Genomic DNA, 26968 nt, shown 5'->3' with positions numbered 1-26968 from the left:
GGAATGTCTCCAGAATATTATATTAAAATATGAGGATTCACCTTATTTGTAACTTGAACAAAAGTCCCTACAGTGTGAGTCTGTCTTCCAAGTAAAACAATTTTTACTGTTTATTTTCAGTTCACAGCTTCTCTCTTATGCCTACTTTTCTTCCTTTTTATTTTCATAAATTAAAATTTGATTTTATCATATAAAAACCTTAGGTTCCTAGGGAGTTTTGGGAACTAAAGAAAAAAGTATGATGTGTGTGCGTGTTTCCATATCTTTTTGCAGTGTCCTTTCTTATTTGAAAAGCTGCATTTGGGTACAGTGTCACTGGTGGAATTGAGCAATTTTTGTTTTTCTAACTTCTGTAGCTCTGGCCAGCTTCACAGGGCTTCTATCAGTTGAAATGGCATCTTTGACTTTAGCCAAGTGTAGGTTATTAGGTTATGAGTGCCAAAAATGATGAGTTGTCTCCACACTTGATCCAGCATGAATAAAAGCAAGATTGTAAAATAATTATAATCTCTCGGAGCAAAGCCAGCCATGCAGCTTCAGCCCATCTTTCTTCATTAATTTGTATACAGTTCTTATTTTAACAGAACAAACTTTCTGAGGGTACTCACATGGGACTGCTGAGCCAGCTGTACAACTTTTATTTTGAAGAAAAAAAGTTGAGCCTCTGAACGGGCTGTTTTAAAGACAGGGAGGGACTTAGCGTTTCCGAGCTTGACCAGCATGTGGAAGGAGTGCTCTCATGGCTGCGATAACTTAGGGAGCTCCTACCTGGGTGCCACAGGGGTAGGAAGGTTTCTGGTCGTTTTGCTCTGTTTCCGAGGGTCCCGTGCAGGTCCCTTGCCCATGTCAACGTGACTGTTGGTGTTTCCGCACACCCTGCTCTGTGGGGGAGTGCCCCATCGTGCCTGTCTTATGTGGCCTCTATGGACACATTACTCAGCTGGCAGAGAGCAGGGAAGTTTTCTCCCAGCACCCAAAAAGAGAAAGAGGAAACCACTTTTGCCTTCTGGGCTCCTTGCAGGACAATAGATCAGGATAAGCTTCCACATTCTCTCCCTGGATTTCTGGAGTGGTTTCCAGGAACAAGCTAAACTTTCACCTTTAAATGGATGACCATGTCACAATCAGGAGGAAGCATCTCCAAAGACCCATCTTTAGGTAAGTCATGATGTATCCTAGATGGCTCCAGGGCTATCAGGAGAAATAATTTCTTTTTCATCCTTAACTTGTGAATTCTGGCACTAAGTTATAACAAAGCAATAAAGACTGTGCCTAAAGTGTAACTTCATGCATCCTGAAGGAGTTCTTTTAATTTTTATTTTCTGAAACCCAAAGCACAAGCTTTTGTCAGTTTTTCAAGATGTATTTTAAAAACGTATTAGCTTTTCATGTACTTCAGTGACATAGCACTAGAAAAACTTTTGAAACATTATGCAATCCCTTGCTGTTTCTAGTGGTTGCATAGCCCTGTAAATGGGAAACGTGTGGTTCTTTCAACTGATTTCTCTCAGAAGTAGTATTTTAATGCTGTGAATCCTATGCTTTTTTGCAGTAATGTATGGGGAGACAAATTTGAACTTGATGGCTATTGTACTATAGTATGTACCTTTTATAGCTAATTTAGGAGTATCTGTATAGCAGTTAAAGAAACAGCAGGGCAATAGGAGATATTTTGTACTGGGGTGGAATCTTTGCCCAGGCAGAATGTAGATCTCACATAACAGATTGGGCTAAGGTTTTATTTTGAGGGGGGAGAGACTCTTTCACTAGGAGACAGCAATTTCTTCTGTCTTGATTCTTTAGTTACCTGTTATGTAATTTAGAATCCAGAATTTGGAATTAAAGTTAACCATATATCAAATTTGGGCCTCCCCCCAGATACTATCTTAAATATAGCAAAGATATCACATGTTAACAACACTAAATGTTAAGTTGTAGTCACTGGCTGTTGATCTTGAATTAACTACAGGGTTGTTGAAGTTTATGGATAAAATTCCTGACATTCTGTGGATGTTAAATAGTGAGTGGGCCTTCAAGGAATAGAATTATATATAAAATGTTTCCATTCTTATGTATTAATTAAGCATTACTACAGTATTGCTAGCAATATCTATATACTTTCATAATGCTTAAAACAAAATGTTAGCTCAAATCTGTTTTAAAATCTTTTGAAGATATTTTCAAATCTCCATTACAAATTTAACATTATATGTCTATTTAAATATGCACTTGTAAATTTAACCAAAAATCCAAAAGGTGTATTCAGCTCCGTGTTTCCCATGGCAGGAGCTGGAAACGTTCTTTCAGTTCCCGTGCAGTTCACTATTATTTTCTTTCCAAGCGCACGTGTGACTTCAGGAGGCATGAAAGTTGCACAGACAATTCCAAACTCAACCCCACTGAGACGTCACTTAAAGAGGGTACCTACAGAAGTTCAGGAAGGCAGGGCTGTTTTGGATAAAATCAGATGCACTTAGCCATCAACTTAAGTGTGTTATCCCATTGTGGAACTGTTGATGGCAGGTGGTCATTCACTGCTTTAATGCCAAATCCTTGTCCCCTCCCGACGAATGCTATGTTAAGGTGCCGCTCTCAGGGGGATTGCAATTCAGGTGTGCTGCTCTTCTGTATAAAGAGCAGATCCTTTGTGGAAGGTGGGATTCTTTGTCCAGATGATTAGAATACAGTTTGGTAAATTCAAATGATTGTTTCACGAGACTGATGACCTAGAAGAGAAAACACAGCTACCAAAGAGGCTATACGTTTACCCAGGCAATTATTTCAAGCAAGTGCTGAAATAGGTTCCTGATTGAACACAGGTTAAGGCCAGATGTGAAATCATGGGTCTACTGGCATATTGACAGCTGGCTTTGCTTTTATCAAGATATGACTGTTATGAAGGAAAGGAGGGTGGAGAGTATCTTAAAAAATCCAAATGACTAGACACACTTTCTCAGAAAGTTTTAGGCTGTCCTTTAGTGAAATGCAGCATGGGCTTTCTAATAGCTAGTTGTGCTTTTGGGCAAGTTGAGAAATGGGTTAAGCTTTCCTTTGGCGTCTTTGGGCTTATCTGGTAGCTCAGACTAGAGAGCCACCCTTTTTAACTCTGGTGGCAGTAAAAAAATCTGCCAGCAGTGCAGGAGGCCTGGATTCTATCCCTGGGTCAGGAAGATCCCCTGGAGAAAGGAATGGCAACCCACTCCAGTATTCTTGCCTGGAGAATTCCATGGATAGAGAGCTTCGTGGGCTACAGACTCAGTCCATGCGGTCGCAAAGAGCTGGACATAACTGAACGACTGACTCTCTCTTGGCCCCTTTGGCTCTTATCCCATGTCCCACTTTATTTTCTTTGTTAGCCTCCTTTTCCAGCTCCCCTGTTCCCTTGGCCTTACCCTGAGCTTTCCAGCCTTTCACACTGAGACATCTCTCTAGGCTTCCTTTTCTGGTCAGAGTCCGTGTACACCCCACTTGCTAAGAGATTTGCACACCTGTTCTCAATCTGTATGCAAATCTGTGCTAGATTGTTTCATATGTGCTTGTTACAAGTTTAATAGAAATTTTGTGAAATATCTTTGCTATTTTTTATAAAAAACTCATTTAAAATTTTTGTCTTTAAGAGATCAGCCTGGGATTTTTTTTTTTTTTTTAGAAACATCTGACATATTGACACCATTCAAATTTCTATATACAGGCTATTTTCTTCTGCAGTTGAACCCACAACTTTAATTCAATTCACCTGTCATTCTCTGCTCAACTAGACATGACCATATCTGGGCTAAGGCATTGGGGAGGCCAGGGTTCCCAAGTGGTAAAGAAACCACCTGCCAATTCAAGTAATACCAGAGATGCAAGTTTGATCCTTGGGTGAGGAATATCCCCTGGAGTAGGAGACAGCAACCCACTCCAGTATTCTTGCCTGGAAAATTCCAAGGACAGAGGTGGGTTACAGTCCCTGGGGTCACAAAGAGTCAGACACAACTGAGTATGCATGCACCACTGGAGAGGCCAGACACAATAACAAAAAAGCAACCTTACCTGCCCTTACAAAGCACATCGTCTAGCGTGTATCTAGGTAACCATGACACAGACAGGTGATGGGTACCAAAAAGAAGACAACAACATCTTGGGAAATTATAATGGAAAAGACAAATTTCAGTGAAAACTAATTCTGGCCCCTAAGTGAACTGAGAAAGATAAGAGCAATATTTTTTTATATTATTATTATTTTTTAATGTTATATTTCCTTCATTTTCTAATTTTTTAATTAGTTTTTATTGGAGTACAATTTACAATATTGTCTTAGTTTCTTCTAAGAGAAAGATTTTCTTTTAAATTTAATTTTTGAGACAGAATTAATATTAATGTTTCATCAGCATGATCTCCCTAAATTTCAACTAATAAAAATCATCCATCAAGTGTAAAAAATTAGCTGAGAGGTTTTAGAGGAGATAATGAATATTGAAATTCCGTGGCTGGTATGCTATTGGGAAGGCTGGGAGGAGTCTTATATGCTATTTAGAAACTGTCTCTAAGAATGTCTTAGTCTCCCACAGTGCTGATTCCCAAATCATTTCACACAGCTAGGTTATCAAATCCATGTTTTAAAAGCCTTCCATGGAAAATTAGATATACATTTTCATGTCAGATCTGTGAAGCAAGGAACAAAGACAAGGCTTCCTTTATGGCCAAGGCTGGAGTCTGTATGTACACGTTCACACATTTTGCATGTTACTTTGGGATAAATGAGACTGTTCAGCCTGGAGCGTATAGAAATGATGCATCGCAGACACATTTTGTGGCTCACTCAGCTGATATTCTTGCCGCTCAGAATTGTAAGAGAAATCACTCTCCCTTTACTCAAGAGAAACACTTTAGGCTTTATAATTTTCCAGGAAGGAAACACTATTACAAAACATATATTAATGTGTTTTCCGTCAACAACACTGAGTTTGTTCCTCAGCACTTAGAAAATGACTTTGTATAGATCTTTAACAATCTAAGATTTGAATCAGCCCTTGATATTAGAGCTCTCGGATACACACATTCTTTAGACATTTAAAAACTTCTTTTTCTGTGTTACCACAGAGTTTGATCTCTAGTAATTACAATTAATCTCCCTATATAAAAAGATTCATCAATTTATAGCACATTTCAGATGAAGTACCTTTGTCTAACTTCAGTAAAAGAATTGCTGAAGATACTTCCATCTTATTGCATGCTTATATTGCTTAGTGAGCTTTCTATATTCCCAGAATATTACTCAAACTTAGATTTTGATACCAAGAAAAATCTATTTCTCGTAATAAAATTGCATCAGTGAAAATAATTCTTACCTGAATTACACTGCTATGAAATATATAAGTCTGGGTTTTTGTTATAATTATCTTCCCCCACTTGATTTGATATTTTATTTTTATCAAATTCTACTATATATGCATCCTTTTTTTCTGTTTGTTGCTTCAAAGCCTTTCTGGAAGTATGTAGGAAAAATGAATTAAAAAAATAAATTGAAACTTTTTTCATGTTAAGCCTTATTTAGTTTTCTTTGGAACCAACAACCTTTTGAACCTCTCTCAGGATTCAAAAGTGGATGTTACTTTTGTGGTGACTTTACATTAGAAGTAGCATGAGAAAGCTACAAATGAAATCATGCAAATGGTTCTTCCTCAGCCCTAGAACTGAGAACTGATCGATGAATCCAGGAGCTGAGACAGTAAAGTGCAAGTCGAATGGCTGCCAGGGGCCAAGACCAATGAAAATCATGTTGGGTTCCTCACAGCATTTAGAACATGCTGTTTCTTCTCTTTATGCCTTTTCAAAGTTTTATTTTTACAAGTGGCTGTTAGCAGAGGAATTCTGAGTGTGTTTTTGGCAGGCATATTCTCTTCACATGGAGCTGTAGAAAGCAGTGAGATGCCTAGGAAAAGAAAGGCAGTCCTAATTTTGTTTGTGTACCTAATGGGGGTGATTAGTACACTATTGCTGGGTCTGAATTTTATTTCAAGGTTGTGATCTATGCTTTATAGAGAAATAGCATAAAATATCTATTACATATTTAAAATTGTATACCTTTTGGAGTGTAATCGTTTTTATTTAGTCCCACATTTAAGCTTAGTGTGTTAACATCGGTGTTAAAGCTAGTTCAGAAGTTTCAGAGGTGACACCACATTCCTGATTTTCAGATAGGAGTAAGTAATCTGTAATATTGCTGATTTTTAAAAAAAAATTTTAAACAGTAATAAGGTGGAATACCTCACCACTTTGTTGATTTACAATAGTTTTCTAGGCAGTTTTCTACTCAATGTTTCAGAGCCATTTACTTCAGTGTTTTGGGAATAATAGAAAATGGGAACAAGTAACATAAAATGTAAACTCACTTCAAAATTTAAAGAAATTGTTTTGTTCATACATTATTGATATTGACATTTTCATCTCATAAATATGTATTTATAATATCCTGTGCTTTAATTTCTTTTTAACACTTCCTCAACAAAAAATGTGTACTTTAGCCAGAAATTTTATTTTATTTTATTTTTTTTCTTTTTCTTTTTTTTATTTCTATTTTTTTTATTTTTTCAGTGGGTTTTGTCATACATTGATATGAATCAGCCATAGAGTTACACGTATTCCCCATCCCAATCCCCCCTCCCACCTCCCTCTCCACCCGATTCCTCTGGGTCTTCCCAGTGCCCCAGGCCCGAGCACTTGACTCATGCATCCCACCTGGGCTGGTGATCTCTTTCACCATAGATAATATACATGCTGTTCTTTCGAAACATCCCACCCTCACCTTCTCCCCCAGAGTTCAAAAGTCTGTTCTGTACTTCTGTGTCTCTTTTTCTGTTTTGCATATAGGGTTATCGTTACCATCTTTCTAAATTCCATATATATGTGTTAGTATGCTGTAATGTTCTTTATCTTTCTGGCTTACTTCACTCTGTATAATGTAGCCAGAAATTTTAGTACAAAGTCATCAGAGTGAAAATTACATAGAAAAAATTAGCTGGTGAAGTAGTATAATATATTGGGGCTTCCCAGGTGGCTCAGTGGTAAAGAATCTGCTTGCCAATGCAGGAGACTCAGGAGACACAGGTTCAATCCCTGGTTTGGGAAGATCCCCTGGGGGAGGAAGTGGCAACCCACTCCAGTATTCATGCCTGGGAAATCCTATGGACAGAGGAGCCTAGTGGGCTACAGTCCATGGGGTCGAGAAGAGTAAAACACGACTGAATGCACACACATACACACCCACCCAAAAACGTGTGATTCAGATAGAAATGTATATAGTACAAAGTTATCAGAGTGAAACTTACATAGAAAAAATTTATTAACTATTGAAATAGTAGAGTATGTTAAATACCTTTTCTTTTATGAACTGTATTTTCTCCTAAGAAAAAGTTCTATGTAAATCAAACCCAAAACTTAATACAACTTTATATATATGAAGATATTTTGCCAGTTTTTGTTTCTAAGACAAGTGATTGTGAATTCATTTATTTAAGAGAGAAAAAGGAAGTTGAATTGACTTGCAATGGAAACTTAGGTTCAAGGGTTTTCTTTAATAAATGATAATTTTAAAGTAAGTGACAATTGATAGAAAAAAATAATTGCATTTATTTCTATTTGCTATAAAAGTGAAAACTACTTCTAGAAAATAGACAAAGTGATATGAATTTAAAGTTTATGACATTATCAGACACATTGCTAATTAATAGAACAAATATATTTTATAACAGACATTTATTAATATTTTTGCTGTCAAGACACTGTTGCTGCTAGTCAGAAGTCATTGTGTGACTTATAAGGAAGAAATAATTACAAATTGATCTTCAAAATAAATCCTGAAGGTCAGAGTAAAACAACAAATACATTTGAATGTAAGGCAGAAAATATTTATCAAGAAAACATCTTAGACATTGTTGAGCCTTTTTTTCCAGTTGTGTTAAAAGTAGCTCTAATTTTTAAGTGGTTATCACAAATAAACTATAATTTGTTATACATTTTGAAGTCAGGCAATGAGTAATCTACTCCCATACTATTACTTTATCCACAATTTACAAAAATTTAAATTATTTCTAATAAACTTACAACTAGTGGTAACAGCAGCAGTAGATATTAAAATTAATACTAAGAGCTACCATTCATTAGAATCTTAGCATATTTTTAGACAAGATACAAGCATATAATCTTCAAGGCAACTTCATGAGGAAGTATTAAATTCATAAATAATAATTTTGGATATAGGACTTCCCTGGTGACTTAGATGGTAAAGAATCTGCCTGCAATAGAGGATACCCAGGTTCAATCCCTGAGTTGGGAAAATCCCCTGGAGAAGGGAAAGGCAATCCACTCCAGTATTCTTGCCTGACAAATTCCATGGACAAAGGAGCCTGGAGGGTTATAGTCCATGGGGTTGCAAAAAGTTGGACATGAATGAGTGACTAACACATACACACACATGGATCCAGGAACAAGGAATAGCTAAAACACAAGAAAGCACTTCACACTAGGGAGCTATGCAAGTCCTATTTTCTAAGCTAGAGATGCTTGGTGTTGTTTGCATTTATCTTGTATATTGGTATTGTTTAGAAACTGCTTTTCAAATGTTTGTAATGTTTGAAATGAGGAAAATCAAGATTATGCAGGTAAAATGATCTAGTGGGGATAATTTTATGGTTTATATTATCTTGAAATTTTTTTACTTGAAAATAAATTTGAAATAATCAGCCTATTACTTATAGTGTTCAGGTAAAAAGCAATGAGAAATAATAATAATGGCAATGAAAAAATATTAGTAAGCTTAAAAATGACCTGTTGGTTTACAGAGAACAAGGTTAAAGAAGTCTGCATTATTTATAAACCTAGTCTCTGGTTCTGTGACTCGACATGACATAATTTCAATAGTTCTCATGGGAAAACTTCAGTTTATTTATATATTTGATTAAGTCCATTTGGACATGATCTTTAATTGAGCAAAATCCAACATTTCCTGAATTGGAGCTGCTGCAAGTGTAGGGGCAAGTCTACAGTGCACTTGAAGGAAAAGATGATAAAGCTTCCAGAGTTATCTTTGAAACATCCCAAGCGTGCTCTGTTAGAGTCATATTTTTGTTTTGAAGAAGTGTTAATTCTGAGTCAGATTTGTGTCAATTTTTGCTATTTTGGTGACTCTAGCTTTTATTTTTTTTTTATTATTTTTTTTACCCATATTTCAAACCAATTTTATTTATTTTGGTCAAGAGAAAAGTCCTTTTTTTTTTTCTTTTTTTTTTCCATTTATTTTTATTAGTTGGAGGCTAATTACTTTACAATATTGTAGTGGTTTTTGTCATACGATTTACACGTGTTCCCCAACCCAATCCCCCCTCCCGCCTCCCTCTCCATCCCATCCCTCTGGGTCTTCCCAGTGCACCAGCCCTGAGCACTTGTCTCATGCATCCCACCTGGGCTGGTGATCTGTTTCACCCTTGATAGTATACTTGTTTCATTGCTGTTCTCTTTGAACATCCCACTCTTGCCTTCTCCTACAGAGTCTAATAGTCTGTTCTGTACATCTGTGTCTCTTTTTCTGTTTTGTATATAGGGTTATCGTTACCATCTTTTTAAATTCCATATATATGCGTTAGTATACTGTATTGGTCTTTATCTTTCTGGCTTACTTCACTCTGTATAATGGGCTCCAGTTTCATCCATCTCATTAGAACTGATTCAAATGAATTCTTTTTAATGGCTGAGTAATATTCCATTGTGTATATGTACCACAGCTTCCTTATCCATTCGTCTGCTGATGGGCATCTAGGTTGCTTCCATGTCCTGGCTATTATAAACAGTGCTGCGATGAACATTGGGGTGCACGTGTCTCTTTCAGATCTGGTTTCCTCGGTGTGTATGCCCAGAAGTGGGATTGCTGGGTCATATGGCAGTTCTATTTCCAGTTTTTTAAGGAATCTCCATACTGTTCTCTATAGTGGCTGTACTAGTTTGCATTCACACCAACAGTGTAAGAGGGCTCCCTTTTCTCCACAGCCTCTCCAGCATTTATTGCTTGTAGACTTTTGGATGGCAGCCATTCTGACTGGCGTGTAATGGTACCTCATTGAAGTTTTGATTTGCATTTCTCTGATAATAGTGCCACAGTCATCAAGACTGTATGGTACTGGCACAAAGACAGAAATATAGATCAATGGAACAGAATAGAAAGCCCAGAGATAGATCCACGAACCTACGGACACCTTGTCTTCCACAAAGGAGGCAAAAATATACAATGGAAAAAAGGCAACCTCTTTAACAAGTGGTGCTGGGAAAACTGGTCAACCACTTATAAAAGAATGAAACTAGGACACTTTCTAACACCATACACAAAAATACACTCAAAATGGATTAAAGATCTAAATGTAAGAACAGAAACTATAAAACTCCTAGAGGAGAACATAGGCAAAACACTCCAACATAAACCACAGCAAGATCCTCTATGACCCACCTCCCAGAATATTGTAAATAAAAGCAAAAATAAACAAATGGAACCTAATTAAACTTAAAAGCTTTTGCACAACAAAGGAAACTATAAGCAAGGTGAAAAGACAGCCTTCAGAATGGGAGAAAATAATAGCAAATGAAGAAACAGACAAAGGACTAATCTCAAAAATATACAAGCAACTCCTGCAGCCAAATTCCAGAAAAATAAATGACCCAATCAAAAAATGGGCCAAAGATCTAAACAGACATTTCTCCAAAGAAGACATACAGATGGCTAACAAACACATGAAAAGATGCTCAACATCACTCATTATCAGAGAAATGACTCTAGCTTTTAGGATCTTAAGATGATATTTTTAGACATACTGTTTATTAAATCAAAACAGATATTTAAATATTAATTATATACTCATTAACCAAGTGTTTGGTAGGCATTGAAAGTCATGGACTTTTATTATGAAAATCATCACTTCAGCTTTAAAAATATGAATATTTAATTTGACACTTTTAAGGATCAAAGAGCTTACAACAAATTGTTTAGAGACCACTGGTAATAAAAAACAATAGGATTGTATCTTCAACATACAAATGTGGCAATTTTCTGAGTCCTAATTAAGGAATGAAAAGAAAATTCTAATAGGTCAAGTAACTTTTTAAATTGTATCATTAAATTAAAATTTGGATGAAAGCAGAGACATGTGACAATCTGAACCACCTGTTTGTTGGCGATCTCTAATGAAGATTTCAAATGCTTATAACAATTCCAGTGGTGATGTCTTTGAGAAAAAACATTAAAAAAAAAGTCTGTAATTTCTCTGCCCACTAATTACGCATTGGCTTCACAATGCAGCTACATTCAATTGTTTCTAATTCTGTGACCCATTTCATTTTATCTGTATCTCTTTCACTGCATGTTTTACTTCAGTCTATTATAGTTACCTAAGGAGATCACCTCTTCTTCAAAACTGTAGGATTCCTGAGGCTAGAATCCATATTGAATCTCTGTATTTCCTATAGCTTTTGATAGAATGTGAGTCGTAAGTAAAAACTTCTGTTCAGTTCAATCACGCAGTTGTGTCCGACTCTATGTGAGCACATGGACTGCAGCATGCCAGGCATCCTTGTCCATCACCAACTCTCGAAGCTTGATCAAACTGATGCCCATTGAGTTGGTGATGCTATTCATCCATCTCATCCTCTGTTATCACCTTCTCCTCCTACCTTCAATCTTTCCTAGAGTCAGGGTTTTTCTAATGAGTCGAATCTTCCTATCAGTTTGCCAAGGTATTGGAGTTTCAACTTCAGCATCAGTCCTTCCAATGAATATTCAGGACTGATTTCCTTTAGGATGGACTGGTTGGATCACCTTGCAGTCCAAGGGTCTCTCAAACACCACAGTTCAAAAGCATCAATTCCGTGCTCAGCTTTCTTTATAGTTCAACTCTCACATCCACACATGACTACTGGGAAAACCATAGCTTTTACTAGATGGACTTTTGTTGGCAAAGTAATGTCTCTGCTTTTTAATATGCTGTTTAGGATGGTCATAGTTTTTCTTCCAAGGAGCAAGCGTCTTTTAATTTCATGGCTACAGTCACCATATGCACTGATTTTGGAGCACAAAAAAATAAAGTCTGTCACTGTTTCCACTGTTTTCCCATCTATTTGCCATGAAGTGATGGGACCAAATGCCATAATCTTAGTTTTCTGAATGTTGAGTTTTAAGCCAACTTTTTCACTCTCCTCTTTCACTTTCACCCAGAGGCTCTTTAGTTCTTCTTCACTTTCTGCCATAAGGGTGCTGTCATCTGCATTATCTGAGGTTATTGATATTTCTCCTGGAAATTTTGATTCCAACCTGTGCTCCATTCAGCCCAGCATCTCTCGTGATGTACTCTGCAACTCTGCATATAAGTTAAATAAGCAGGTGACAATATACAGCCTTGATGTACTCCTTTCCTGATTTGGAACCAGTCTTTTGTTCCATGTCCAGTTCTAACTTTTGCTTCCTGACCTGCATACAGATTTCTCATGAGGCAGGTCAGATGGGCAGGTATTCCCATCTCTTGAAAAATGATCCACACAGGCAAAGGCTTTGGCATAGTCAAAAAAGCAGAAGTAGATGTTTTTCTGGAACTCTTGTGGTTTTTCAATGATCCAGTAGATGTTGGCAATTTCATCTCTGGTTCCTCTGCCTTTTCTAAATCCAGTTTGAACATCTGGAAGTTCACAGTTCACGTACTGTTGAAGCCTGGCTTGGAGAATTTTGAACATTACTTTGCTAGCATGTGAGATGAGTGCAATTGTGCAGTAGTTTGAACATTCTTTGGCATTGCCTTTCTTTGGGATTGGAATGAAAACTGACCTTTTCCAGTCCTGTGTCCACTTCTGAGTTTTCCAAATTTGCGGGCATATTGAGTGGATCTCTTTCACAGCATCGTCTTTTAGGATTTGAAATAGCTCAATTGGAATTCCATCACCTCCACTAGTTTTTTTCTTAGTAATGCTTCCTACGGTCCACTTGGCTTTGCATTCCTGGATGTCTGACTCCAGGTGAGTGATCACACCATTGTGGTTATCTGGGTCATGAAGATATATTTTGTATAGTTCTTCTGTGTATTCTTGCTACCTCTTCTAAATATTTTCTGCTTCTGTTAGGTCCATACTGTTTCTGTCTTTTATTGTTCTCATCTTTGCATTAAATGTTCCCTTGGTATCTCTAATTTTCTTGAAGAAATCTCTAGTCTTCCCCATTCTATTTTTTCCCTCTATTTCTTTGCAATGATCACTGAGGAAGGCATTCTTATCTCATCTTGCTTTTCTTTGGAACTCTACATTCAAATGGGTATATATTTGCTTTTCTCCTTTGCCTTTAGTTCTCTTCTTTTCTCAGCTATTTGTAAGCCCTCCTCAGACAACCATTTTGCCTTTTTGCATTTCTTTTTCTTGGAGATAGTCTTGATTACTGCCTCTTGTACAATGTCATGAATTTCCATCCATAGTTATTCAGGCTTTCTGTCTATCAGGTCTAATCCCTTGAATCTGTTTGTCACTTCCACTGTATAATGGAAAGGGGTTTGATTTAGGTCATACCTGAGTGGTCTAGTGGTTTTTCCTACTTTATTAAATTTCAGTCTTAATTTGGGAATCAGGAGTTCATGATCTAAGCCACAGTCAGCTCCTGGTCTTATTTTTGCTGATTGTATAGAGCTTCTCCATCTTTGGCTGTAAAGAATATAATCAATCTGAGTTTGGTATTGATCATCTGGTGATGTCCATGTGTAGAGTTGTCTCTTGTGTTGTTGGAGGAGGGTGTTTGCTATGATCAATGCATTCTCTTGACAAAGCTGTTAGTATTTGCCCTGCTTCATTTTGTACTCCAAGACCAAACTTGCCTGTTACTCCAGGTGTTTCTTGACTTTCTACTTTTGCATTCCAGTCCCCAATAATGAAAAGGATATCTTTTTTGGGTACTCTAGAAGGTTTTGTAGGTCTTCATATAACTGTTCACCTTTAGCTTCTTTGGCATTACTGGTTGGGGTATAGACTTGGATTACTGTAAAATTGAATGGTTTGCCTTAGAAAGGAACAGAGATCATTCTGTGGTTTTTGAGGTTGCATCCAAGTACTGCATTTCAGACTCTTTTGTTGACTATGATGGCACTCCATTTCTTCTAAGGAATTCTTGCTCACAGTAGTAGATATAATGGTCATCTGAGTTAAATTCACCCATTCCAGTCCATTTTAGTTCACTGATTCCTAAAATGTTGATGTTCACTCTTGCCATCTCCTGTTTGACCGCTTCCAATTTGCCTTGATTCATGGCCCAAACATTCCAGGTTCCTATGCAGTATTGCTCTTCACAGCATTGGGACTTTACTTTCATTACCAGTCATATCCACAACTGGGTGTTGTTTTTGTTTTGGCTCCATCTCTGCATTCTTTCTTGAGTTATTTCTCCACTGATCTCCAGTAGCATATTGGGCACCTACTGACCTGGGGAGTTCATCTTTCAGTGTCCTATCTTTTTGCCTTTTCATACTGTTCAGAGACTGAGCCAGCACTGTACTTGAGTGTCTCGTGTGGAGGTACGGGCCAGCAGTGGCCTGCCACAGGGAAAGGGGCTCTTAGTGCAGCAGACGTGGGTTATGGCCTAAGTGCTCTCGGAGGAGGTCACCATTACTTCACTGTAGAGCCTCCAGAACTTACACAAAGCTGGGGAAACAGACTCTTGGAGGGCACAAACAAAAGCTTGTGTGCACCAGGACCCAGGAGACGGGAGCAGTGACCCCAAAAGGGACTGACCCAGACTTGCCTGTGAGTGTTCAGGAGTCTCTGGCAGAGGCGTGGGCCAGTGGTGGCCTGCTGCAGGGTCGGGGACACTCAGGGCAGCAGTGCATGCATGGGACCTTTTGAAGGAGGTCACCATTATCTTCATTACCTCCACCATAATTTGACCTCACATCAAGCAACAAGGAGTGAGCACAACCCCGCCCATCAACAGAAAATTGAATTAAAGATTTACTGAGCATGGCCCTTCTATCAGAACAAGACTCAGTTTCCCCCTCAATCAGTCTCTCCCATCAGGAAGCTTTCATAAGCTTCTTATCCTTATTCATCAGCGGGCCAACAGAATGAAAACCACAATCACAGAAAACTAACCAAACTGATCACATGGACCACAGCCTTTTCTAACTCAATGAAACTATGAGCCCTGCCGTGTAGGGCCACCCAAAGTGGACAGGTCATGGTGGAGAGTTCTGACAAAATGTGGTCCACTGGAGAAGGGGATGGCAAACCGCTTCAGTATTCTTGCCTTGAGACCCCAATGAACAGTATGAAAAGTAAGAACTTACCCAGTCTTTAAACTTAAATACCTAAAAGAACCAGATCAGTATTATAAATATTTGAAATAGGAAGTGTTGGGAACTGTGATAGATGAAAAGCAAAAAGCATTTGGTCTCACATTTTTAAAAAACACTTATAGACTAGACAAAATCCAACTGCAGTCTGTTAGGTGATGACTTTTAAAACGAATGAATGATAGAACAAAGAATAATTTGTTTCCTTAGGTCCACATAGTGGTCATCTCTCCATTTTCAGGGTAAATTATGGGGGTAAATCTTGACTGAGAATTCTGGCGACTATATCAAGAGGATTACTAGAGGAATGGGTACATGGCTCTTGTTTCTAATGCCAGTTAAAGAATGAGAAAACCACTATAATCTACAACACACTTGTACTGATAATCTGTATATAATTTTGTAGCACTAAAGGGATAGATGAAGAAACATGTAATGACTAAATGAATAAAATAGATTCATTTTAGGCCCATCTCGAATCATCCTAGAGGCAGGGAATTCAATGTCTATAGCCCTATCCTTCAACAACTATGACTTATTAGAAAGTACTTTGTCAAATGGAGATCTGTCTTTCTATCAATACAACCTTTTTTTCTCTCTTAGTAGAACTGGCATATGAAGGATCCAAATGCTATCTATAATAGCACAACCTTTCAAACACGGAAGACAATTGTGTCTGCTTTTAATGTTTATAAATCTCCCTAATGGACTTCTCAGGGGCAGAGTGGTAAAGAATCTGCCTGTCAATGCAGGAGACGCAGGTTCGATTCCTGGGTTGGGAAGATCCCCTGGAGCAGGAAATGGCAACCCACTCCAGTATTCTTGCCTGGAAAATTCCATGGACATCGGAGCCTAGTGGGCTGCAATCCACAGAGTTACATAGCATCAGACTTGACTGAGCACACACACACACAGCATAGCAACTTAAAATGATGTGAGTCTACAGATTAAGCCAAGAGGTTTGGTAATCTGTGTCAAATTCGATAGATCTCAGCGGAGCTTTCTCATGCATCTATGGCCAGAAGATGAGTTTGCTGTGAGCTGGCTGGTCTAGGAGGACCTTGGTTATATCAATACAACTTGGATTTCCTCCATGTGTCCCTTTTATCCCTTCAACAAATTAGCCTGGTCATGTTCTCATGGTACTAATAGGAATCCATGAGAAGCAGCATAAACTCACAATTTTCAAGGCTCTGATTCAGTCTGCTTTCTACTTCCCATTGGAAAAATCAGAAAGTTACATGACAAACCCAGAATCGGGTGGATGGCGTTAATAAAAAGAAACACATATGGCTGAGTCAATTAATACAATTAATGCTCTCTGAAAGCACTTTCTGAGTTTCTTTCTGATTCTTCTTTTCTTTAGTCCATCTGTAGTTCATTCAACCATTGAAGAGACAGCAATAATTTGAATTTTGCTTTCATTCTATTAAAGTTATCTGAGTGACCAGGGAGAATAGGAAATATATACATATATATTAGCAGAACAGTGAAGTCCAGTTGTTCCTTAGGTGGCTAATAGGCCAAATGTGGCTCACCTGACTTCAGGTTATAGCATGCCTGAAATTATTGGTTTAAAAAGTTAAAAAAAAGAAAAAAAGCTTAAAGTTAAAAAGGTTTCACTTAATTGCCTAAAACATGAGCTGTTAAATCCATAATGATGGCCTATACTTTCCTAATTCCTTTTGGAGAATTGATTTTTACTGTGTCATGCTAACAGACTTGAGAAAATTAGTTATCTTAATAAAAGCTGAATAAAATTTATTACATGATTTTGGGCAATTCTATTCCAGTTCCACTAAAACTATGAAAAACTATTAGAAAAAAAGGCCTTGTAAATAGTAAAATAAAATAATACTTCCTTTTGCATTTGAATACTAAAGTTTCATCAATAATGTGTCTTCTCTAGGGATTTATGATTATATTCTTTTAAAAAGGATTTATTTTTTATGAAATGGATTTATATTGTTTTCTATTACTTGACCCTCCAAAACAGTACAATAATAAGTAGATGTTTTCATAAAACCAACAAATTATAAAATTCCTCTTTTAAATCAGTGATTCACGGAATGAATGTTTGCTATTGACACTAGAATTACTGTTTACAAAACTAAACTAAACTGAATTGAACTAAACTAAAATAAGACAAACTTCTGCAGTCCCAACCTCAGAGATTCTGCTTCTGTAGGTCTGGAAGTAGGAAGCTTTGGTGATTTTTCGTGCTCCCCAGTCTATTGCTGATTTATGTCTAGATTGGGAGCCACTTCCCTTGATGATATAATTTACATACAATAGGAATGGAAAAGCAGAGTAATTTGGAAAACCTTTTCATAAGATCAGCATCAACACTGGAAATATAAAGCAAATTTTTTTTTCAGGTGCAATGAATGTTGTTAATTAAATAAAACAGTAATTAACTTTATTTAAAGCAATATATCCCTTCCCCTTCCCACATCTGGCATCCAGCAATCTGTGCTCTGTACCTATGAGCTTGTTTTGGTTTGTTCTAGAAATACATAGGTGAGGGCATATGGTATTTTATTTTTTCATTCAAAAATTTCTGTGAGTACAGGGGACCTATGAATATGAAGAGGGCTAAGTTTCTCCTCTAAAAAACCTTAAACCCTTTTTTAGGATGTAGGTCTATAAAATACAGAGACAAATTACCATGAACTCCAAAGCAGTGGTTCTCAGCTTTGGCTGTTTTACAGTCACTTGGGAATTAAAAATCCCCACCTATTATATCAAAATTTCTGGATGAGACTTAGGAACAATTGTTTTAAAAACTCTGTAATTATTCCTAATGCATTAGGAATGCAGCCACATTTGAGAACTTCTGCCTTTAAGAGGAGCATACATGAAAGACGGTGACAGGAGCGGGAGGAACGACGGAACACTGCGCAGTACTAGGCTTTTGACAGGCAAGTAGAAGAAAGAAAAGACATCAAAAAGATGGCGCAGCATAAGCAAAGGCATGGGCATACAAAGGTACATGAAGTGTTGGAGAGTATTTTGCCAATAGGGAGAATTTCTGAAAGGGTAGCATAGAACTGAGTTTTGTATGTGGAAAAGGCTTGTGGCTGAAAGCTTGCTTGGGGCTAGTGAGTCAAAGTCCATACTACATTTATTTTGTAAAGATGTGCTGTCACTCCCCTGGTCTGTTGTTAAAACTGACAGAACTGATGAATCAAACTCTTGAGCTCAGTATTTCCAAAATGCTATTTTGCTTAGAGCGCTGTTCCCCAGAGATACTCTGAACAAAACCATTGAATAAGTTTGGAAAATGCTGCCCGTCATCCTTATTCTCCTCTTAGAGATTTATAAGGAATATTAGAATTCTTGCAGTGAAACAAGTTTTTTACTCCAGTATTACCCAAATCATATTGTTTCTACGTGATGCCTATTAATAATCTCCGGCAATTTATGCTTCAAAGTATACACTTTTATTCCCCTAAATTTTTTTTTTTTTTCAAAAAATGACTCCTTTATTTTTCTGAAATTCATTTTATTTTTCAGGTAGTCTTGTTTTCTTCCTTTAATTATTTCTTCTCTTATTTATGTTACTTAGGATAGAGTCTGACCCCAAGAAATGTCTTCATATTTAACATTTTTTATCCACTCTTACAGAAGCTTAGGCAAAAAAATGTTGCCTAGTTGAGTGAATAGTTAATATTCTATTACATAACTGTGACGGTGTGAGTTTAAAAAAAGGAAAAGAAATATTTTGAAAAGGTTGAGAAGTGATGAACAATGTCACATTATTGAAACAGCTGAGAGCAAATTAAGAAATAACAGATGGGAACTATGTGTGGATTATCACACCCAGGTATCACTATACACACAAATTTGGCTGCATTTTATCCACATCTTGTGCTTCATTTTCTGCAAGGTTCTTTCTGCTACCTAGCAAAATGAAGTTTATATTATGGTAGAAACAAATCTCTTCTGTTTAGAAACATTTTCAAAGTAACCATCTGAACTGTACCTTTCTATTCCCTCCTCTTTAATTCTTCTAAAGACAGTATTTTATATCCTAAAATTCCTAGTAAAGGCTTTACATGTGACATGTCAAAACTGTATAATTCTCACAGTAAATCATGTGGCTCAGAGAACACATAGTCATTTACTTTTGCTCTGTTTTTCCCTTGCTTTACCTAGAGAAAAGAAAATGTTCATGTGTATCATGTGTATTAAATAATTGTGAGTAGCTAATTTTAAAAAGTGATTCGGATGACTACATTGTTAAGTGAGAATGCGTTATACCTCAAGGAATGATCGTATAACTGCCTTGACATCCACATTAATTTCTCCTAATGTTATTTGTGATGAAGGTGCAAGCTATAATGGAAGCCAGACTTAAATGCTTGTTCTTAATGTCAGCACTCTTTACTGTTTCTTCCTTTGACTTATTGTGATCCCTTGAGTGTCAATTTCTTTCTTCACCTATGAAATAGTTTTCATTCTATTTCATAAGGATATTGTGTGAACAGATAGTATAATGGATGTAAAATAAATTTTTTTAAGGCCTTGACATGAGATTCTACACAAGCATAAGCCATCATTATTAAAAATGGTGTTATTTATAGATTAAACAGTCTACATTTCACTAAACATGAATTTAAGGGCAATGCTTTTTTTTTAAGCATTTTGTTGGTACTAAGTACATTCACATTGTTGTACAATTCTTACCATCATCCATGTCCTGAATTTTTCACTTTCCTAAACTGATACTCTGTTCCATGAAACACTAAGTCCCAGTTCCTCCCACCCACCTCGTCCCTGGAATCTACCAGTACACTTTCTGACTCCATGAATTTGACTATTCTAAGTACCTTGTGTAAGTGGAATCAAACATTATTTGTCTGTACCTACTGTATATTGGAATGCATTTTTAAGGTTAACTTTAATGTAGTACAGATTGTACAATGGTGCCACTCGCAGAGATGGGGATGGACCTAGACAGTGTCCTACAGGACGAAGAAAATCAGAAAGAGAAAAACAAATATCATATAACATACAAATGCATATATGTGGAATCTAGATGAACCTATTTGTAAAACAGAAATAGAGACAAAGACAGAGAGAGCAAACATGGATATCAAGGTGGGAAGGAGGTGGAAATAACTTGGAAATTGGGATTGATATATATAAAATAGACAACTAATGAAAATCTCCTGTATAGTACAGGGGAAGAAAGATCATTCTTGAGTGCCATAAATATTCCATGTTTTGTTATTTTAAGATATTTTACTTTATTGTGATAGCTTTTCTAAAAAGTTATGCTAAAAATCTATTTTTTGGAGGGAAAATATTAGATTAGGTTGGTGCAGATGTAATTGAAGTTTTTGCATTGTTGAAATTTGCCATTTGATATTGGAATACTTTCTTAATAAAGGTGGTTATGTTATACATCATTTCGTGCCCCTTTCTTGCTTTATGTTTTTGAGAATGGCTTATTATTACTTGCTGTCTGTTTTATAGTTATTTTAGACTATGGTAAATGTTGTTATTAATAGGCAAAAAGCAAATTCAAGCAAATTTTTAAATTTGAGTTCAAAGTGGGTTATAAAGCAGCAGAGACAACTCACAACATCAACAATGCATTTGGCCCAGGAACTGCTAACAAATGTACAGTGCAGTGGTGGTTTAAGAAGTTTTGCAAAGGAGGTGAGAGCCTTGAAGATGAAGACCATAGTGGGAGGCCATTGGACGGGGACAACAGCAAACTGAGAGCTGTCATCAAAGCTAATCCTTTTATAACTACATGAGAGGTTAATGAAGAACTCAGCAGCTGACCATTCTACGGGCATACGGCATTTGAAACAAATTGGAAAGCTGAAAAAGCTCGATACCTGGGTGCCTCATGAGCTGACCACAAATTAAAATAATTGTCATTTTGAAATGTCATCTTTTCTTATTTTGTGCAACAAGAACCATTTCTCAATTGGATTGTGACGTGTAATGAAAAGTGGTTTGTATATGACAACCAGCGATCAGCTCAGTGGTTGAACCAAGAAGCTCCAAGGTACTTCCCAAAGCCAAATTTGCACCAAAAAAAGAGGTCATGGTCACTGTTTGGTGGTCTGCTGATGATCTGATTCACTACAACTTTCTGAATCCCAGTGAAACCATTATATCTGAGAATTATGCTCAGCAAATTGATGAGATGCATTGAAAACTGCAACACTTGCAGCAGGCATTGCTCAACAGAAAGGGCTCAGTTCTTCTCCATGACAGTGCCCAACCACACATCACACAACCAATGCTTCCAAAGTTGAACGGACTGGGCTACAAAGTTTTGTCTCATCTGCCATTTTCATCTGACCTCTCGTCAACCAACGACCACTTCTTCAAGCATCTTGACAACTTCTTACAGGGAAAGCACTTCCACAACCAGCAGGAGGCAGAAAATGCTTTCCAAGAGTTTGCTGAATCTTGAAGCACGAATTTTTTATTCTACAAGGAATGAGCAAATTTATTTCTCATTGCCAAAAATGTGTTGATTGTCATAGTTCCTATTTAGATTAATAAAGATGTGTTTGAGCCTAGTTATAATCACTTAAAATTCACAGTCCAAAACCACAATTACTTTTGCACCAACATAATAAATGCTACATTCTATTAGGCAAATAATATAGTGCACTTGTAAGGCTATTTTCTCTGCCTTAAGAATCAAATATTTAGGAAAGTTTAATAAAGGATATTTGTTTTGTGGCACCGGGTAATAAAGATGCAAGCTGTTTAAAACATATTCCGTTTCCAGAGTGGATTCATTATTTCTTGATATTTGCTTGTTTAAACAATGGAAAACACTTCCTGAGTATATTCTGGGTATCTAAACAGCTGTTGCTACTAAATAACCATTGACCTATACTTTATATAAAAACTCCTATTAATTCTGTATACAAACTTTTAGACAAACTCATGTGGAATTTAAATTGCTAAAGCGGGATAATTTTGATTAGTGTGTATAATCAGGATAATTCGTTCTGCTTAACCCTTCTTACCTTCGAAAACATTATTCTCTCTCTTTTTAGCCCACCTGGGGATTCAGCTTCAGTTACCCAACTTGTCTAGGTAAAAATTAATGTTACTCCTTCTTACCCCCTGCTCTTTTCTTTCCTTCTCCTCTCCTGCCAGACCCCAGAATGCCTAGCATTTCATGTGAGAGCAGAATTTACTATACACCGAGAAAACTAATAGTTATGCCAATTAGTGTGTTATCCTGAGGTGTTCTGCCTCCAAGTATAAACATTAGAACATTTAAGGCCACCTTAGAGCTGTGAGTTTAAATCTGAGACAGTGGCCTGAGGACTTCCAGGTGGAGTATCAGATCTGAATTTCCCCTTAAATATTGAGATGTCAAGAGAAGAATCCGTATTTAAGACTTGTCTTAGACTAAAATGTTTAGGTGACATCTCCATAACTTACTGAGTAACTTGAAGACCTCATTCTGAAACAGTTTTCCCTTAGGTTTTCTACTCTAAGTTACAGTTCAATCTCTCTTCCTTCTATGCATTAGTCTTTAAAATGTAGACTTCTGTTGTTTCCACATCCTCTTATTAACTTCCCCAGTCCCTTGCAAACCATCTCCTTTTATAATCTCAATGACCTGCTCTGCTAGGAGATTCCTAAGTTTACATTTATAGACCTCAGCTCTATCTTCCCACCTCAGGTATGTTCGCCTGAATGACCTCCAATGTGTGCTGTGCTGAGTCCCTCAGTCATGTCTGACACTGTGACCCCATGGTCTGTAGCCTGCTAGACTCCTCTGTCCATGGGGATTCTCCAGGCAAGATTACTGGAGTGGGTTGCCATGCCCTCCTCCAGGGAATCTTCCCAATCCAGCGTTTAAAAACAGGTCTCCCACATTGCAGACAGATTCTTAACCAATTGAGCTGCCAGGGAAGCCGTGACCTCCCAATACCTGATACTAATCTACCCCAAGGAGATTTATTACACCATGAACTTCCTTTGTAAGAGTAAGTTCAGGAGCATACGTGTGCCTGTCTCCCCAAACTTTGTCTCTTGCAACATAAGTGCCCCATGAGAATTAATAGTTTTATACACACACATGTATACACACACACATATTACTATACTATTTCCTAGAACTTTATCATGTTTATGTCAAATGTAAATATTTAGGAGGATGATATGCTATTCAGTGTTTCTTAAATTGATAGTGGAAATCTTTGTGTCAAATAACTACAAAGATATTAAAGTCTTCAATAATATTTTTTGAGAAATATTGCTTAGATGAACAGCTTAAGCTTAGATACTGTGTTGATAGCTATTAGAGAAAGCATAAATTTTTTCTCTGTCCTTTTACTTCTCTTGCCATTTAGACTTGAAATCGCAGTTATTTTTGATGCCTCCCTACTTCTTATCTTCCATAACAAAACAAATATCAAGTTCTTTCAGTTATGTCCTTAGAAAATTACATATTTCTCTCCTCTTTTCTTTGTGACTTTTTACTTCAAAACCCTTTCTCCCCATCTAAAATGTTATGATATTTTCAAACTTATTTTTTAGTCTACGCCCCTCCCTTTCACAATTCCTTGTTTCTAGAGTTATCAGGTTAGTCTTTAGATCTCTGCCATAGTTATGTCACTACCTTCTTCCATAATTTACAATGACCCTTCTTTTAATTAAGATAACTATTGATTCTTCTAGCATTCCAAGCGCCTTTTACCTACTCTTGATTACCTTATCTCCTTCCTTCATTCACAAATCCCAGGCTACAGTCATGTTTGATGATTCATTTTCCCATAAGACTGTCTTACATTTCCCTTCTTGAGCTTATTATATCCACTCTGCTTCAGTGTTTCTCCTCCATCTCCCGTCTGAACTTTATCCTCTTCAAGTTGTAATTCAAATGCTACTGTCTTCATGAAGTGTTCCCTGATTTTTCCAGCAAAAATAAGCTTCTCTTCTCTTGAGCTTTAATGGTAATATACCATTTTTTCTTGTAGCTCTGTATTTCTGAGTATATTTGCAAGAAATTGATATGATTTAGTATATATATTTCTTTCCTTACTATGAATCTGTTGATGACTGAAGCTTTGTCGTGTTTATAGAATTATAAAAATGATTAGGTTGAGTATCTTATATCTTGTGAAACTCTTTTTTCATAGATGAATAAACAAAAAAACTTCAAGACACTAAATTTCTTGACCAAGTTCATATATATCATATATTCATCGAAGACAGGTACATACATATAATATATCAAAGACTTGTACAAGCATGTTCTTAAAAGCACTATATGTAATAAACTAAACTAAAATATCATCAAATATTCTTCAAAAGTAGAAAGCATAAATACATTGTATGAAATGCTATTAAGCAATGATAAATAAGGAAACAAACTTACATGCAATAAATGGCTAAATATCACAAAGATCTGTTGAATGAAAGAATCCAGACACAAAAGAGTACATATTGTACAATTCCATTTAAGGTTGAAATACAGGAAAAACTAAATTAGGTATTAAAAGTAAAAAAAGTGGTTATCCTTGGAAAAGAAGCATGAGAGGTGATTCTAGGCATGGCAGCATATTTTTATGTGGCTTCTTGTTACATCAGTTCAGTTTAGTTGTTCAGTAGTGTCTGACTCTTTGCAACTCCATGGACTGCAGCACACCAGAGTTCCCTGTCGATCACCAACTCCCAGAGCTTGCTCAAACTTGTGTCCGTCGAGTTGGTGATGCCATCCAACCATCTCATCCTCTGTCGTCCCCTTCTCCTCCTGCCTTCAATCTTCCCCAGCATCAGGATCTTTTCCAATGGGTCAGTTCTTCTCATGAGGGGGCCAAAGTACTGGTTTCTGCTTCAGCATCAGTCCTTCCAATGAATATTCAGGACTGATTTTCTTTAGGATTGACTGGTTGGATCTTCTTGCAGTCCAAAGGACCCTTAAGAGTCTTCTCCAACACCAGAGTTCAAAAGTATCAATTCTTTGACACTCAGCTTTCTTTATGGTCCAACTCTCACATCCATATGTGACTACTGGAAAAACCATAGCTTTGACTAGATAGACTTTTGTTGGCAAAGTAATGTCTCTGCTTTTTAATATGCTGCCTAGGTTTGTCATAGTTATTCTTCCAATGACCAAGTGTCTTAATATCATGGCTGCAGTCACCATCTGCAGTGATTTTGGAGCCCAAGGATATAAAATCTGTCACTGTTTCCATTGACTTGCCATCTACTTGTCATGAAATGATGGGACCATATGTCATGATCTTTGTTTTTTGAATGTTGAGTTTTAAGTAAGCCAGCATTTTCACTCTCCTTTTTCACTTTCATCAAGAGGCTCTTTAGTTCCTCTTTGCTTTCTGCCATTAACGTAGTATCGTCGTCATATCTGAGGTTATATATATTTCTCCTGACAATCTTGACTCCAGGTTATACTGCATCCAGCCCAGCATTTGGCATTAGGCATAATGCACATAAGTTAAATAAGCAGGGTGACAATATACAGCCTTGATGTACTCCTTTCCCAACTTGAAAGCAGTCTGCTGTTCCATGTCCAGTTCTAACTGTTGCTTCTTGACCTGCATACAGATTTCTCAGGAGGCAAGTAACGTGATCTGGTATTTCCATCTCTTGAAGAATTTTCCACAGTTTATTGTTATCCAAATAGTCAAAGGTTTTAGCATAGTCAATGAAGTAGAAGTAGATGTATTTCTGGAATTTTCTTGCTTTTTTGATGATCCAGCAGATGTTGGCAATTTGATCTCTGGTCCCTCTGTCTTTTCTAAATCCAGCTCGAACATCTGGAGGTTCTCAGTTCACTTACTGTTGAAGACCAGCTTGAAGAATTTTTAGCATTACTTAGCTAGCATGTGAGATGAGTGCAACTGTGTAGGTAGTTTGAACATTCTTTGGCATTGCCTTTCTTTGGGGTTGGAATGAAAACTGACCTTTTCCAGTCCTGTGGCCACTGCAGAATTTTCCAAATTTGCTGGCATATTGAGTGCAGCACTTTCACAGCATCATCTTTCAGGATTTGAAATAGCTCAGCTCGAATTCCATCACCTCCACTAGTTTTGTTGGTAGTGATATTTCCTAAGGCCAACTTGAATCACACTCCAGGATGTCTGGCTCTAGGTGAGTGATCACACCATCATGGTTATCTGGGTCATTAAGTTCTGTTTTGTATAGTTCTTCTGTGTATTGTTGCCACCTCTTCTTAATATCTTCTGCTTCTGTTAGGTCCATACCAATTCTGTCCTTTATTTTTCCCATCTTTGCATGCAATGTTCCCTTCATATCTCTAATTTTCTTGATGAGATCTCTAATCTTTCCCATTCTATTGTTTTCCTCTATTTCTTTTCATTGCTCACTGAGGAAAGCTGTCTTATCTCTCCTTGCCATTCTTTGGAATGCTGCATTCAGATGGATATATCGTTCCTTTTCTCCTTTGCCTTTTGCTTCTTTTCTTTTCTCAGCTATTTGTAAGGCCTCCTCAGACAACCATTTTGCCTTTTTTGCGTTTCTTTTTCTTGGTGATGATTTTGATCACAGAACCATGTACAATGTTACAAACCTCATCCACAGTTCTTCAGGTGCTCTATCAGATCCAATCCCTTCAATCTATTTGTCACTTCCACTGTGTAATCGTAAGG

General features: G+C 37.1%; 1 protein-coding gene across 3 annotated transcripts in view; it reads left to right on the top strand.

The window, feature by feature from the left end:
• Nucleotides 1–700: 700 nt before the first annotated feature.
• Nucleotides 701–26968, top strand: part of PDE1A (phosphodiesterase 1A) — a 285493-nt gene continuing 259225 nt past the window's right edge. For all 3 annotated transcript variants that reach the window (XM_065931885.1, XM_065931884.1, XM_065931883.1), the window contains exon 1: nucleotides 701–1158. In XM_065931885.1, the coding sequence (XP_065787957.1) occupies nucleotides 1106–1158 (53 nt within the window). In that variant the 5' untranslated portion in view covers nucleotides 701–1105. The remainder of the gene's footprint in view (nucleotides 1159–26968) is intronic.

This window comes from Muntiacus reevesi, chromosome 3, assembly GCF_963930625.1.
Source record: "Muntiacus reevesi chromosome 3, mMunRee1.1, whole genome shotgun sequence".
In the NCBI taxonomy this organism is placed as follows: Eukaryota; Metazoa; Chordata; class Mammalia; order Artiodactyla; family Cervidae; genus Muntiacus; species Muntiacus reevesi.
The sequence above is the reverse complement of the archived record's forward strand: the minus strand, read 5'-3'. Positions and strand labels throughout refer to the sequence as shown.